This window comes from Ctenopharyngodon idella, chromosome 19 (assembly GCF_019924925.1).
Source record: "Ctenopharyngodon idella isolate HZGC_01 chromosome 19, HZGC01, whole genome shotgun sequence".
In the NCBI taxonomy this organism is placed as follows: domain Eukaryota; kingdom Metazoa; phylum Chordata; class Actinopteri; order Cypriniformes; family Xenocyprididae; genus Ctenopharyngodon; species Ctenopharyngodon idella.
This window is the reverse complement of record NC_067238.1, coordinates 18,433,728-18,447,500: the sequence shown is the minus strand read 5'-3', so window position 1 is coordinate 18,447,500 and position 13,773 is coordinate 18,433,728. Positions and strand designations below refer to the sequence as shown.

The 13,773-nt window shown below is 35.6% G+C and overlaps 1 protein-coding gene across 2 annotated transcripts in view; it reads left to right on the top strand.

The window, feature by feature from the left end:
• Positions 1-12,163, top strand: part of tgfbr2a (transforming growth factor beta receptor 2a) — a 17,313-nt gene extending 5,150 nt beyond the window's left edge. Inside the window, exons 3-9 of one of the 2 annotated variants that reach the window (XM_051872738.1) lie at positions 1,131-1,348; positions 1,495-1,648; positions 3,957-4,144; positions 7,321-8,093; positions 10,069-10,210; positions 10,344-10,468; positions 11,041-12,163. In XM_051872738.1, coding sequence (XP_051728698.1) covers positions 1,131-1,348; positions 1,495-1,648; positions 3,957-4,144; positions 7,321-8,093; positions 10,069-10,210; positions 10,344-10,468; positions 11,041-11,211 — 1,771 coding nt within the window. In that variant the 3' untranslated portion in view covers positions 11,212-12,163. Of the gene's footprint in view, positions 1-1,130; positions 1,349-1,494; positions 1,649-3,956; positions 4,145-7,317; positions 8,094-10,068; positions 10,211-10,343; positions 10,469-11,040 lie in introns of both variants that reach the window. The other variant, XM_051872736.1, reaches the window with a different exon arrangement.
• The last annotated feature ends 1,610 nt before the right edge of the window (positions 12,164-13,773 follow it).

Sequence of the window (13,773 nt, the reverse complement as noted above, 5' to 3'; positions counted from 1 at the left end):
CTTTCTGTGCAGCAGACAATACGGGAACAGAGACCAAAATACTAGAGTAAATCAGCTGACTGAACATTATTAAAGCTGGCGTACTGCGGAACATACAGTATTGTTTACTGGCACAGTACGCAGTCATTTCACTGACTGTAGTATATACTGTACACTGCCTACTGCTGTTAAATAACGTACAACCACTTGCACAATTTAATGACAAACATTTCACTGTGACAATAATTCAAACAATGACACACATCAGTGTTATTTTAGTATGCTATTATAGATTTTATTATTTTGTTAATATTTTTAGTTTGCATTTTAATTATAGTTATAGTTTTAGTTATTTTTATATTATTTTTTATTTAATAATTATTTATTTTTGAGTTTATTTTTATATTTTTCCATTTTATTTTATTATTCATTCATTTTAATTGTAGTTTGTTTTATTAATTTTGTTTTTATAATTTTTTATTTTTTGCAAATGCATCTGTATAGTTTATTAATTTTTATTTCAGTTTTATTTATTTGAGTACATCAAGTTAAACTAAGTGAAAATGAGAAATAAGTTGTAAGTTTAAAGCTTTTTATATTTTATTTTATTTCAAGTAAAGAAAATGTATTTTTATGTAGTTTAAATGTAGTTTTATTTAATTATAATAACCCTGATTTTATATATATATATACATTTTAGTTTTAGTAAATTTGTTGTTGTTTTTTTTTGTGTCATTTTTATTAGTTTTTGTTTTTGTAAATATGTCTGTATAGTTCCTTTTTTATTTAAGTTTTAGTTATTTTATTACATCAAGTTAAACTAAATGAAAATTAGAAGTTTTTTATATATGTTTTACAGGTTTATTTTTTATAGTTTTAGTTGACTACAATAACCTTGATAATAATTGTGTGTTACAATAACAGTCTGCTGAAATTGTACAGTTAATATCACTTCCAGTTTATTTTTAACACTATAAATAAAAGGTTGAGCATTTTGGGATGTCGTATTACACGCAGTATGTTCTGTTGCGTTCTGCACATTTTGAGAATGCAGTAGAACATCAGGATATTGATGCATTGAGAACAGCTGCAGACGGTATTATTACAGTAGAATATGCTGATGATGCATTAACCTCATCTCTCTCCTTCAGGTGGAGGGAAACTGGCATTGTTACTGTGGAGACGAGGTGTCACGACCCAACGCAGCCGCTGCACGGCGTGATGTTGGAGGACTACAGCAGCTCAGACTGTGTGCTGACCATCAGACACGTGTCCGGCCGTAACCTCCGTCTGTGCGCCTGTACGGGACGTGACTGCAACGAGCGCATGCTGCTGAACAAACCCAGTGAGGGCTCGGAGTTAGTTATAAGTGAGTGCAGATGTGCTGTGCCTGTGGTTTCCTATGCAAAAATATGCTATAATATAGCTTATTTCTCATGTCATCAGCACTGAATAGGTGTGTATTTGTGTGCATATAGGCATTTAATCTCTCTCTCTCTCCGTGTGTTTGTGCAGTGAATGCGTCAGAAAATAAAACCTTCAAATTGCGTCAGCTCTGTAAGTTCTGTGACGTTGAATCTACGGTGTGTAACGCCACCGGCGTCTGCGAATCCTCCTGCAACGTCACGTCCATCTGCGAGTATCCAGAAGAGGTGTGCGTCAGTGCCTGGTGCGTCAACGCTGCTCTTCCTGTTTGATGTGTCTCTGTTTTGTTCACAGACTTCGGTATCGTGGTGAATCTGAGCACAGCTCGAGATGTTGATCTCTTCTGAATATCTAGGGGCCAATTGTTCAAAAGTAATCTGATCGCATTTCACTATCGTTCAGCTATTGTTCAAAACTTTTTACTGAGATTGGAATACCTTTGATCCAAAAAAATCAGGATTATACTGATCCCAGCAGAAGGGTGTATTTCAGGAACAAAAATTGAATTAAACTTTAAAACTGGTTAAAAACAACATTTGTATCGTAATATACACAATTTTTTTTTTTTTGCTCTTAATTAGTTTAACTGTTAAACTAATATTTACAAGTAGACATTAGTCTACCTATTAAGACTTTTAGTAGCCTACATTGAAGTAAAAAAGAGATTTTGGCACCATAAAATAATCCCCAAACAGCTGTAAATATCTAACAAAAATATTATATTTAATTTAAAGTGTTTTATCACTGTTAGTAAACTACATTGGCACAATTATAAGAGACGTTCACACTGCAGGTAAATGTGGCCCAAATCAGATTTTTCCCTGTTTTCCCCATGACAGTGTCAACTGTACAAAAACAACATGGAATCTGATCTTTTCCATTCCGATTTGTGCCACTTCCATATGTGGTACTAAATCCGATACAGGTCACATGTTTTGTAATGCGACCGCAGTGTGAAAAGTCATATCGGAATTCATGTGATTTTTACGTCACTCGTGATCAACATTCATCACGATTCTGCGCTCATGGGAGTCTATTCAAAGATTTTAAATACCCAACATTATCAAGACAGTTGTGAAGGGTCGTCAGTAGAAGGACAGTGATGTGTCAGAACTCGACAGCTCTATAATACAAGCAAAACATGAGGGCTCGTATCACAAAAGTTTCAAAACTCTGCTCTTTTTTCACATCATTGTCTTTATTTTTCATATTGCCTGCGCATAATTTTGCTGGCTTCTGCGGCAGATCTAAAAATCTATATAAATAAACACATAATTGCTTACTTTAGTGCCCTCCGTATTTACTTCCGTATGACAGCGTGCTGTGTGTGTTGCCAAGTCTGCGATTTTCCCGCAGAATTGGGTTACTTTTTCACTGTTGCCGCGGGTTGTTTTGCAACTCCGTCGGTTGAAGCGACCGCACTGACGAGATATTTAACCCCCCGGGACGCCCATTTTCACTGGTTTACCCTACAGAACGTGATTAGGATAGTTTTGGACTAGAAGCAATTGAGTGGATTTTGTGGTAAAAACCTGGCAACCCCATTTGTGCATGCAGGTCAGTTCAGAACCATGATCTGTTCACACTGGAAATCTGATATTGGCCACATTTAAAACAACACTGTGAACAGATATACAAAAAAAATCTGATCTGAGCATTAAGGCTCACAGTGTGAACATTGCCAAAGGTTCTTTTTGAGCAAATGCAAAGTTTCCCAGGTGAACGCTACACAAAACTTTTCTGAGAAAACAAAAGCATTGAAATATATATTTTTTCCCCCATCTCATATTTTTCCCATCACTATGTCCCTTTAGGGACTCTGTAGCACTAGCAATCCAGATTTGGTAATCTGAAAAAGTGTGTATCTGGATCAGGGTGAACCAATACAATTTCGCTTTGAAAAAATGGATTGCCTGATCCTGGACAGTAAAACATGGGATTTCCAAATCCAGATTAAACTTTTTGAACAACTGGATATATAGCTTCTTGAAAGCTGCATGTATGAAAGTAGCTTCATTTGCTCTCTGTTTAATATCATTTCAGTCTAGACGTTTGTACTTCAGTATCAAGCACTATGAGCTCTCTGAAATCTGAATGACTGTATCTCGACCTTGACAGCTTTAATCAGGAAATGGCTTCACTGTGATACAGGAAATCCTGTCTGACGTCCAGACAATCCTGCAGGAAATAGTTCCAGTTCAGACAAACTCTGAGAATGAAAACACACGCAGCCAGAGCGATCGTGACGTGACAGAAAGAGTTAACTAGTGTTTAACTGCTGGTAGACTGATTTTTACTGGCTGACTAACTCACCTGGCAACCCTGTCTGTGGATAACTATTTCCACTTTGAGTAAATGATGTCTAGATAACTCTCTCAGCAGTGATTATTGACTAACCCATATGTGCTGACAACTAGTTTCTATAATGCATAATGTTTTATATTTATTTATTTTTTTTATATTTATCAATGACAAAGTTGAATGTCGAACAGTTTTGATGCTTCATATTCTTGTGGAAACTGACGACTCCTAATGTCCATGTTGTGTTTCAGGAGCAGAAGTGAAGGGAACACCTTCATCGAGACGGTGTGTCACAATCCAGGGCTGAAGTTTCACGGTCAGTATCTGATGGACTACAACAACACCATGTGTAAGATGAAGAAGGTGAAGGGGATGGAGGACTTTTACATCTGCTCCTGTAATGCTGAGGAGTGTAATGATCGGCTCATCTTCCCTGGAGGTGAGTGGAGAGGCTCTTAGTTTAACGGCATCCATGGATTCCTCTTTTCATTCCACAAAAGGTTCTTTATATTGGAAAAAGATTCTTTTTTACATAAACATTTGGAAATAAAGCAGTGTTTCCCTCCCATGTGTTCAAGAGAACAAAATCGTCACTTCTTGGGAAATTGACGCAAAATATGAGTCATAAAAATGTAAGTTGCTGCAGTCGGACTCTTTTTCCCTCCATCATAAATGAGTTGGACTCAGAGCAGCAGATGAAACACAATAAACGCTGTCACGTTCTCTTGTGTTTGGATGCTGGTGTTTGGGAACACAATCGTGTTTTCAGACTTTGACTCAGAACCACCAAACCAACATTTGAGATGCTGCGACGCGATTGGTCCACTGGTTAGTCCAGTTATCTGATCACAGCCTCTGCTGAGGCAAAGTCACATGAGTTTTTGCGGTATTTATTCAGTAAGTGTGTTTCCATCGTAGTTTATGTGCATGTCTGCTTTATCGGATCAATATTTATCCACTTCAACTGAGCGCATTAGATAATAAGTCAAGACTCTTTCTTGACAAAATTAGAGGGTTAGTTCACCCAAAATAAAAAATTATGTCATTAATTATTCACGCTCATGTCATTCCACACCTGTAAGACCTTTGTTCATCTTCAGAACACAAAGTTTTTTTGGCGCACAAAAGTATTCTCGTCGCTTCATAACATTAAGGTTGAACCACTGTAGTCACATGATCTGTTTTAAATATGTCTTTAGTAGCTTTCTGGGCATTGAAAGTGTTAATGATCTTGCTGTCAATGGAGGCCTCACTGAGCCATCGGATTTTATCAAAAATATCTTAATTTGTGTTCTGAAGATGAACGAAGTTCTTACAGGTGTGGAACGACATGAAGGTGAGTAATTAATGACAAAAATTTCATTTTTGGGTGAACTAACCCTTAAAGACTCTTTCCTGCAAGTGTCCATCGGGTAAATGTTGCTAGACTCTTATGTAATGGCTTCTGTGTCTCTGTGGAGCTGAAGGTTCAGACGTGTGGTTTCCTGTCTGTGTTTAAAGATCACTGCATGCAGAACATGTTGTTGTTTTTAGAGCATGTGTTATTTCTGTGTCTGCGCACGTGTGCGGTTGTGTTGTGCTGCACATCGCTGTGTGCCCACGAGGAAAGCACCACTCACGATTTTTTTCTCTTGTTTTCTTTTTTCCAGAAATGGTGAGAATCTAGTTTTAGATTTGTTAAACAGGAAGTCGCATCATGTGATTCTGTGAGGAAACTTTTTTGATGCCGAAAATATCTGTTATCAAAATGTCTGTCCATCTAAATGTAAACACCGCAAAAAATTATGATTTAGATGATATAGATTTTTCTCTTGTTTTCCAGTACAAACATCTAAACATTCTTAAATCAAGATATATTTGAGATGCAAAAAAAAGTCTGATTTTCTGAGAGACGAGGACAAATATCTGCCAATGGGCTCAGAAAAAGGATCTTGTTTTCTTTTTGAATTGTGTTTATTTTTCTAACCCCATTGACAGATATTTGTTTTATATTAATCATTGTAACTCCATAAGAACAGCAGAGTCCACACACGGCTGTAAAGATGACGACACAGAGAAATGATATCGTTGGAATCACTTTTTTTTTTCTTCCAGCTGATGAAGGATAAAAACATTGACAGCCAATCAGAATCCATCCTGCTTTGAGCTTGAGCATTTAAAGAGACAGACGACAAAACTGCAGCAGCGCTCTTATAAAAAAAAAAAAACAGGAAGTTAAAATATATGAAATATTAAAAAAATAAACTTATTTTATTACAGCTAGTTTCCAAAGGAACATTTCTAATCTTCAAAGTACTAAAATAACTAAAATTAAGAAATGACAACTAAAATTAAAATGATAACAGAAGATATAAAAAATAAAAAATAATAATAGCATCTCAGTGATACTAAAATAACACTTAGGAAGGAAGTCAGTTTGGAAACTGTGATTTCAGCAGCTCTTCTGAGTGTTTCACAGCCTTGTTTTCATTATTGACACATTAAATATAATGCCTTCCCATGTCCATAATTACAGCCTAACCCTTGTGAAGCTCTTCGTTTGGGAAGTACACTCAGGCTGTTGGGGTCATAAAATGTGACTTTGTAAGAAAATAATGTTTTTATTATTATTATTATATTTTTAACAAATGTAATTTTACTTTATTGATGTTTTTACTATACATTTGTGCACTTTTTGGGGGATTTATGACATGTTTTAAATGTATATAAATAAATTAATACTTTTTTTCCCCCAAGTTTAGCATTTTTTTTTGTACTGAAGTTTTAGATAAATCCATCTGTGTGTGTGTTTGTGTGTGTGGGTGCACATTGTTGTCCATCTTGGATGTGTCGTGGTGTCACCACTTTATTTATTTTTTTGTTGATAGTCTCACTATTTGTGTGTGTGTGTGTGTGTGTGTGTGTGTGTGTGTGTGTGTGTGTGTGTGTGTGTGTGTGAGCAAGCATGATCGTTTTGCATTGTGGATGGTTTTAAAGTGTTTATACTACATTTCTGTCTATGTATGTTCTGTGTTGTTTCTGAATTTGAGGATGAATTTTATCCATTTTCTAACCATGGTCTCCCGAACAGAGTGTGAATTTTTTTTCATACTAACATAAAACCAGATATCATTTTCAAATCAACCAGATTTCATTTATTTTATTTTATTTTATTTATTTATTTTTTGTAAATCTAGAAAGTGTTGACAGCATTACAAAGCCTCATGCCATTTGGACCAAGAGAATTTTTTTTATTTATTTTTATTTATTTCAGTAAATGTCATTCGGGGTCAAAAACACCCTGAACAGCTTAGAAGGGTTAAATAAATTTTTTAATGACAGAAATATTTTACTCTAAAATAATAAACATTGTTTCTGTAAAATTAATATTATATACAGTATATATACACAATTAGAATTTGTATTTTTTATATATATTTAAAATATTTTACATTTTATTGTGTATATAATAAAAAAAAATGCATAAAACAATACGTATATAAATATAAAAAAACCCCTGTGTATTCATAATAATTAAAAAGTTAAGTTCTTGTTTTATATTTAAAGATTTAAAATTTAAATGACTTTTCTTTTTATTAAAAATTTTGAAAAAATTCTTTTTCTTTACAAAAGCAGAACCAGTTCCTCCAGTAGACGAGTCGAAGTATCTCCCGCCTTTGCTGCTGGTCAGTGTGGTTCCTCCACTGATCATAGCCGTCCTGCTCATCTCGCTCTTCTACTGCGCCTGCGTGTGTCGGCAGCAGAAACTCAAAGTGCCCACGACCAAAGGCATGGACAGCGAGACCTGCGCCATCATCATGAGCGACGACAACCGATCCGACAGCAGCTCCACCAAAGCCAACAGCCTGAACCACAACACGGAGCTGCTGCCCATCCAGCTGGACGCCGTCGTCGGGAAGGGCCGCTTCGCTGAGGTCTTCAGAGCCAAACTCAAACACGCCAGCGAATCCTTCCAGACGGTGGCGGTGAAGATATTTCCGTACGACGAATATGCCTCGTGGAAAACCGAGTGGGAGATTTTCTCAGACGTGGAGCTGCGGCATGAAAACGTCCTACAGTTCCTAACCGCCGAGGACCGGAAAGCGGCGCGGCAGTACTGGCTGATAACGGCCTATCACGAGCGAGGAAACCTGCAGGAGTTTCTGTCTCAGCACGTGATTGGCTGGGACGAGCTGTGCCAATTGGGTGGGTCACTGGCGAGGGGCGTGGCTCACCTGCACTCCGACCGGACTCCATGCGGACGAACCAAAGTGGCTATCGTGCACCGAGACCTGAAGAGCGCAAACGTCCTGGTGAAATCTGACCTCACCTGCTGCCTGTGCGACTTCGGCCTCAGTCTGAGACTCGACAGCTCGACGTCTCCTGAAGAACTGGCCAACAGCGGACAGGTGAGAGTGTTTCCATATGGACAGGAGTTAGAAACAATGAGACCCAAAGTCTGAGTTTTTACTTCAGAGGGGAAAAACTAATACTTAGCAACAGTCTTAGGTAGCACTTTAGGTATATATGCCACAAGGTAACTCAAACAACAGGCCTTGGGAGGTAATACAAAAAGGGTAATCCAAAATGAAAAGCTCTCCTTAAAGGGATAGTTCACCCAAAAATGAGAATTATTCATCCTCAAGCCATCCTAGTTGTATATGACCATCTTCTTCTTTCAAATGAACACAGTCAGTTAGATTTAAAAATATTATGGCTCTTCCGACTTTTATAATGGTAGTTAATGGGGCTTAAGATTTTGAAGCCCAAAAAAGTGCATCCATCCATCATAAAAATAATCCACACAACTCCAGGGGGTTAATAAAGGCCTTCTGAAAGCAAAGCGATGGATTTTTGTAAGAAAAATATACATATTTAAAACTTTATTAACTATAATATTTGTTTAAACCTTGAGAGACATCTAAGCTTGCACTGCTCCTACATTATGTGGCATACGGGTTACTCTTGTGGCGCAAGTCAACTTGCACAGTATACATACAGTCATCTGCTAGTTATTTTAGTTTATAAAGTTTTAAATATGGACATTTTTCTTACAAAAACCCATTGCTTCGCTTCAGAAGACCTTTATTAACCGCCTGGAGTCGTGTGGATTGTATTTATGATGGATGGATGCATTTTTGGGGGCTTCAAAATCTCGCACCCCATTCACTCCCATTATAAATCTTGGTAGAGCCAAGATATTTTTAAAAATATCTCTGATTGTGTTTGTCTGAAAGAAGATAGTCATATACACATAGGATGGCTTGAGGGTGAGTAAATCATGGGTTAGTTTTCATTTTTGGGTGAACTATCCCTTTAAATATCAGATCAAAGAGATAAATCCAGAGAGTACAATTCACAAAATCTGGCAGGAAAATCTCAAACCTAAAAATCCTTGAGTATGACAATGGTTAGGCAAACATCAGGACTGAACAAGGGCAATAGGCAGTGAGAGGTGAGAGTGTTACATGTACAGCCATTTAACAACGGAGGAGTAATCTGGGGTTGAAATGACGCCCTCTAGTGGTGAAATCAAGGCCCTTCAGAAAAAGTATATATTTTTATATATTTATATATAAAAAAAGTATGTTTTATACACGTACACATAAACACACACACACACACACACACACACATATATATATATATATATAAAATTGTTTTAGATTAATGTATAAAAAAGTATACACTTAAAATGTGTGTGTATATATAATCAAATATAAACTAAATATATATATATATATATATATATATATATATATATTTAAAATTATATAGTTAAAATAAGTATATAAATATATACTTAAAAATTTTAATAATTCATATGTATAAATAAGTAATTATTAAAATAATTTAAATTACACATATTTAAATATTTTATATGCATTAATGTAATATATATAATTACATTTTAAAATATTTTAAATACAATAACCATTATGTTTACAGTTAGTTTTCAGAGAGCATTAAATAATGTTAAAGACTGTAAAAGAAACTGACATATGTTTGAAGCACATGCTCAAAAATGATGTCAGAAAGATCAAAGCATTATTGTATTTAAAGAGGAAATGACACGCACGACATTGTACTGAAAGTGCAGGACAAAGACAAATCTTCTTTTTCTTTCATTTAGAAAAAAATGAAAATGAAAGTATTTCATTATAAACAATTATGTTTTGTTTTTTAATTCTGTGAAACCAATTGAAATATAACAGTGGTAACAGACTGATATTCTGCTGAAAAGAAACATTTCAAAATAAAAGTCTGTAGTGTGTTTTATATTAAAATGTTCAGTATAAGTTGATTATATGAGTGGAAGCTCACAGACGGCTCTGTTTTCTGCTGATCTGATGAAGGACGTGTTTTCTGTTGTGTGTTTCTCAGGTGGGAACGGCGCGATATATGGCTCCTGAGGTGCTGGAGTCCCGGATGGACCTGGAGAACATTGAGTCCTTCAAACAGGCAGACGTTTACTCCATGGCTCTGGTTCTGTGGGAGATCACGTCCAGATGCAGCGCCACCGGAGGTAATAATGGCCATCGAAGACCCTGAACAGTGCTTAGATCCAACATTCAACACAAACACACATTAACTCAGTGTCTGACCTGATCCCAGTCCAATTTTGAAGATTTATGACAGATGTCTGTGTGTCTCTGCAGATGTGCGTGAATATGAACCTCCGTTCGGGAAGCTGAAGGAGCATCCGTGTGTGGAGAGCATGAAGGATGATGTCATCAGAGATCGACTGAGACCGGAGATACCGGCCAGCTGGAGCAACCACACGGTAAAGCCCGTTTTTTCTTACACAGGTCACATATGTGCACTGAATTTGTTTTGCATTAATCAGTTGTTCCACAAGGTGGCAACACGGGCCTGGGTCTAAAGAGTCAAAACAACAGCAAAATGCTGGAGACTGAAATAATTGATATATGCCTAATATATCAATACAATAAATTACATACTAATAATATCCAGAAAAAAGGATTTTATCCATAATGTGGGACTTTTGATTATAAACAAGCTGAAAACACATCAGGACTCTTATTTTGAAATGTCTATGCATCACTGCTTCCAGCTACTCAAAAAGATGAAAGAAAATATTCATTATACAACCATCTACATCATTTTACAATTAAAAAAATGATCATAATTCATCAACAGTAGATCATAAGCAAATATCTATCTAATTCAATCACAGTCTTTTAAAGTTTAATAATCACATTAGGCCATATTGTATTTCCCATAATTAAGACTTTTCATATGCCATGTAAATTTAACATGTGATCAAACTGAACTGAAGTCTTTCTAAGGACCCTGTTGATGTCACTGAGGTTCTGCTCTCTCTCTCTCTTTCAGGGCGTTCATCTGCTGAGCTCCACCATCGAGGAGTGCTGGGATCACGACCCCGAGGCCCGTCTGACGGCGCAGTGTGTCGTGGAGCGCTTCAGTGACATCAGCAGCGCCGTGATCCCGCCCCTCAGCTCCGACATCAAGAGCACCGAGGATTCTGGGAACGACCAGAAGTAAAGCCCAACCACAATCCCCTGATAATGGCCATTTCAGACAGACATGTGACACATGCACTTTACAGGAAGAGCTGAACATGACAAACACACCAACATTAACATCTACACGCGTCAGGACAGTACAGGTGATTTCATTTAGCTACAGCTGCTACACTGCAAAAACTGATGTTCTTCTTCAGTATTTCTGTCCTGTTTTTCAGTACAAACATCTAAACTTTATTAATTCAAAATAATTTTACTGGAGAAGCAAAATACTGGCTTTTTTGCAGTTTATGCAAACTAATATTAAGTATCTAGAGCACATTTATGATGCATTATGCATCAATATGAGCTTCAGGGAAAATCTGCTTCACTGACGTGAAACAGTCAAACAGAGGAAGAGGAAGTGAGGTCATATCTGGATGTGAACAATATTCAGATGCAAAGGATTCTGGGACTCTGCAAGAACATCCAAGAGACCCAGTGTGAACTTACAGTATTATAAAGCCACAAAACCATTCATGTACAGATTATAAACCAGATCAAATCCAGCTGATTCAAGTGTTAATTATAGGAAAATGCATGAAATAACCAAAGAGAACTGTGAGCCAAAGTTGATCCGGATTAAAGCCCAAAAAATCATGGGATCATTTTTATTTTTAAGTGAACTATCTCTTTAAATATGAATTCTGCTGTATTTGAGACTCTCAGGTGAAGCTGTTTATTAATGTGAAAATATCTGAAGACTTTTACACACTCGTGCCTTACAGATCAAAGACTGATGAGCATCTCATTCAGATGAATGTTGATGATCAGTTCATATTTGATAATGAAGATCTGATTCTTCAGCATATAAAACAACATCCAGTTTATAAAAGCAACATTTATTAAAGAAAAAAGCACTTTTTGTATCTCATATACTGTATAATCATTGTGTTAATTTGCCTGTCATTGTCATAAAATTATTGATTATTTGTGAATGTTATTGTGTGTTTTTATGAAGAACATACACTGCAGATGAATATGGTGCTTTAAACGAGAAATATCTTTCCTAATGGTATTGACATTTTTAAACTTGCGGAAATGAGATTTGTAAGGACTTGTTTTGGAAAATGTTCAAAAAGGTGTTAAAATGTCTGTAAAGCTTTTAAAATTAATGATCACAAACACCTTGCTTTTAATGTCTAAAAAGTAAATTAGTTGATGCAAACTTTTAAAAAAAAAAAAAATTCAGGTTTAAAATCTTTGAAACTAAGATTTTGTGAGAATCACCCAGTGCTACTTTTCTCTGCTTCATTTTTAATATTTTAGTTTGTCATTCTTCAAAACAACCATTCTGAGTTCTATAGAGACGAACAGGAACACAAAGATTGTGTGTTTCTTAAGGAAATCTTGGCATCCTACTGTAGGATGCAGGAGATTGTTCACAGAAAACTAATTTTGTACAGAAACTCACAGATGAAATAACTTTCCTCCAAGCATTGCAGGATGGGATTTTGGTAAGTGTTTTTTTAGGGCTCATGTTATTAAATCATATAATGTTAATACTATTTGAGCTATTAAAATGTGTTTTTGTGAAATGTACTGATAATAACACTTGGTACAGGGGAAGGGGAAGGACACATGATGACTTTAAGTTTGCCAAAAGTAACTTCTCCAGCAACATTCCAGCGTTAAACACCATCGAGGTAATAAACATGACACTAAAATAATGCAATACACATTAACTAAATAACAGAATATGCAACATAAACACTTCAATGTACATAACTGATAACAATATACAGGTGCTGGTCATATAATTAGAATATCATCAAAAAGTTCATTTTTTTATTATAAATTATTTTTAAAAATTAAACTTTCATATATTCTAGATTCCCCACATGTAAAGTAAAACATTTCAAAAGTTTTTTTTTTAAATTTTGATGATTAGAGCGTACAGCTCATGAAAGTCCAAAATCCAGTATTTCAAAATATTAGAATATTTCCTAAGATCAATCAAAAAATGGATTTGCAAAACAGAAAAGTTCAAGTTCTTTAAAGTATGTTCTTTTGTGCACTCAATACTTGATCGGCAGGACATATTACAGCAAATGACTTGCTCCTAGCACAAATTACATTTAATGAAACTCAAATGTAAATATTCTAATATTTTGAGATACTGGATTTTGGACTTTCATTAGCTGTACGCTCTAATCAACAAATTAAAAAAAAAAAACTTTTGAAATGTTTTACTTTACATGTAGGGAATCTAGAATATATGAAAGTTTCATTTTTTAAAATAATTTACAATAAAAAAATGAACTTTTTCACGATATTCTAATTATATGACCAGCACCTGTATATCAATTCTTAGGCCTACTACAAGTTTTTAAGATTCATTTTAACAAGTTCTCATTTTTATTCTGGGTTATTGCGTCCTCTGGTGGACAAAAAAAATATCAACACGGACGCCTCAAAAACTAAACTGTTAGGAAGAAGTTCATTTAGAGGATTAATAATGTGATAAAGTCATAATTAGGTGTGGGTTCTGCATGTACACGGTGATGGTGAATCCTCTAATGGAAGTGTAATCACTTAGTCT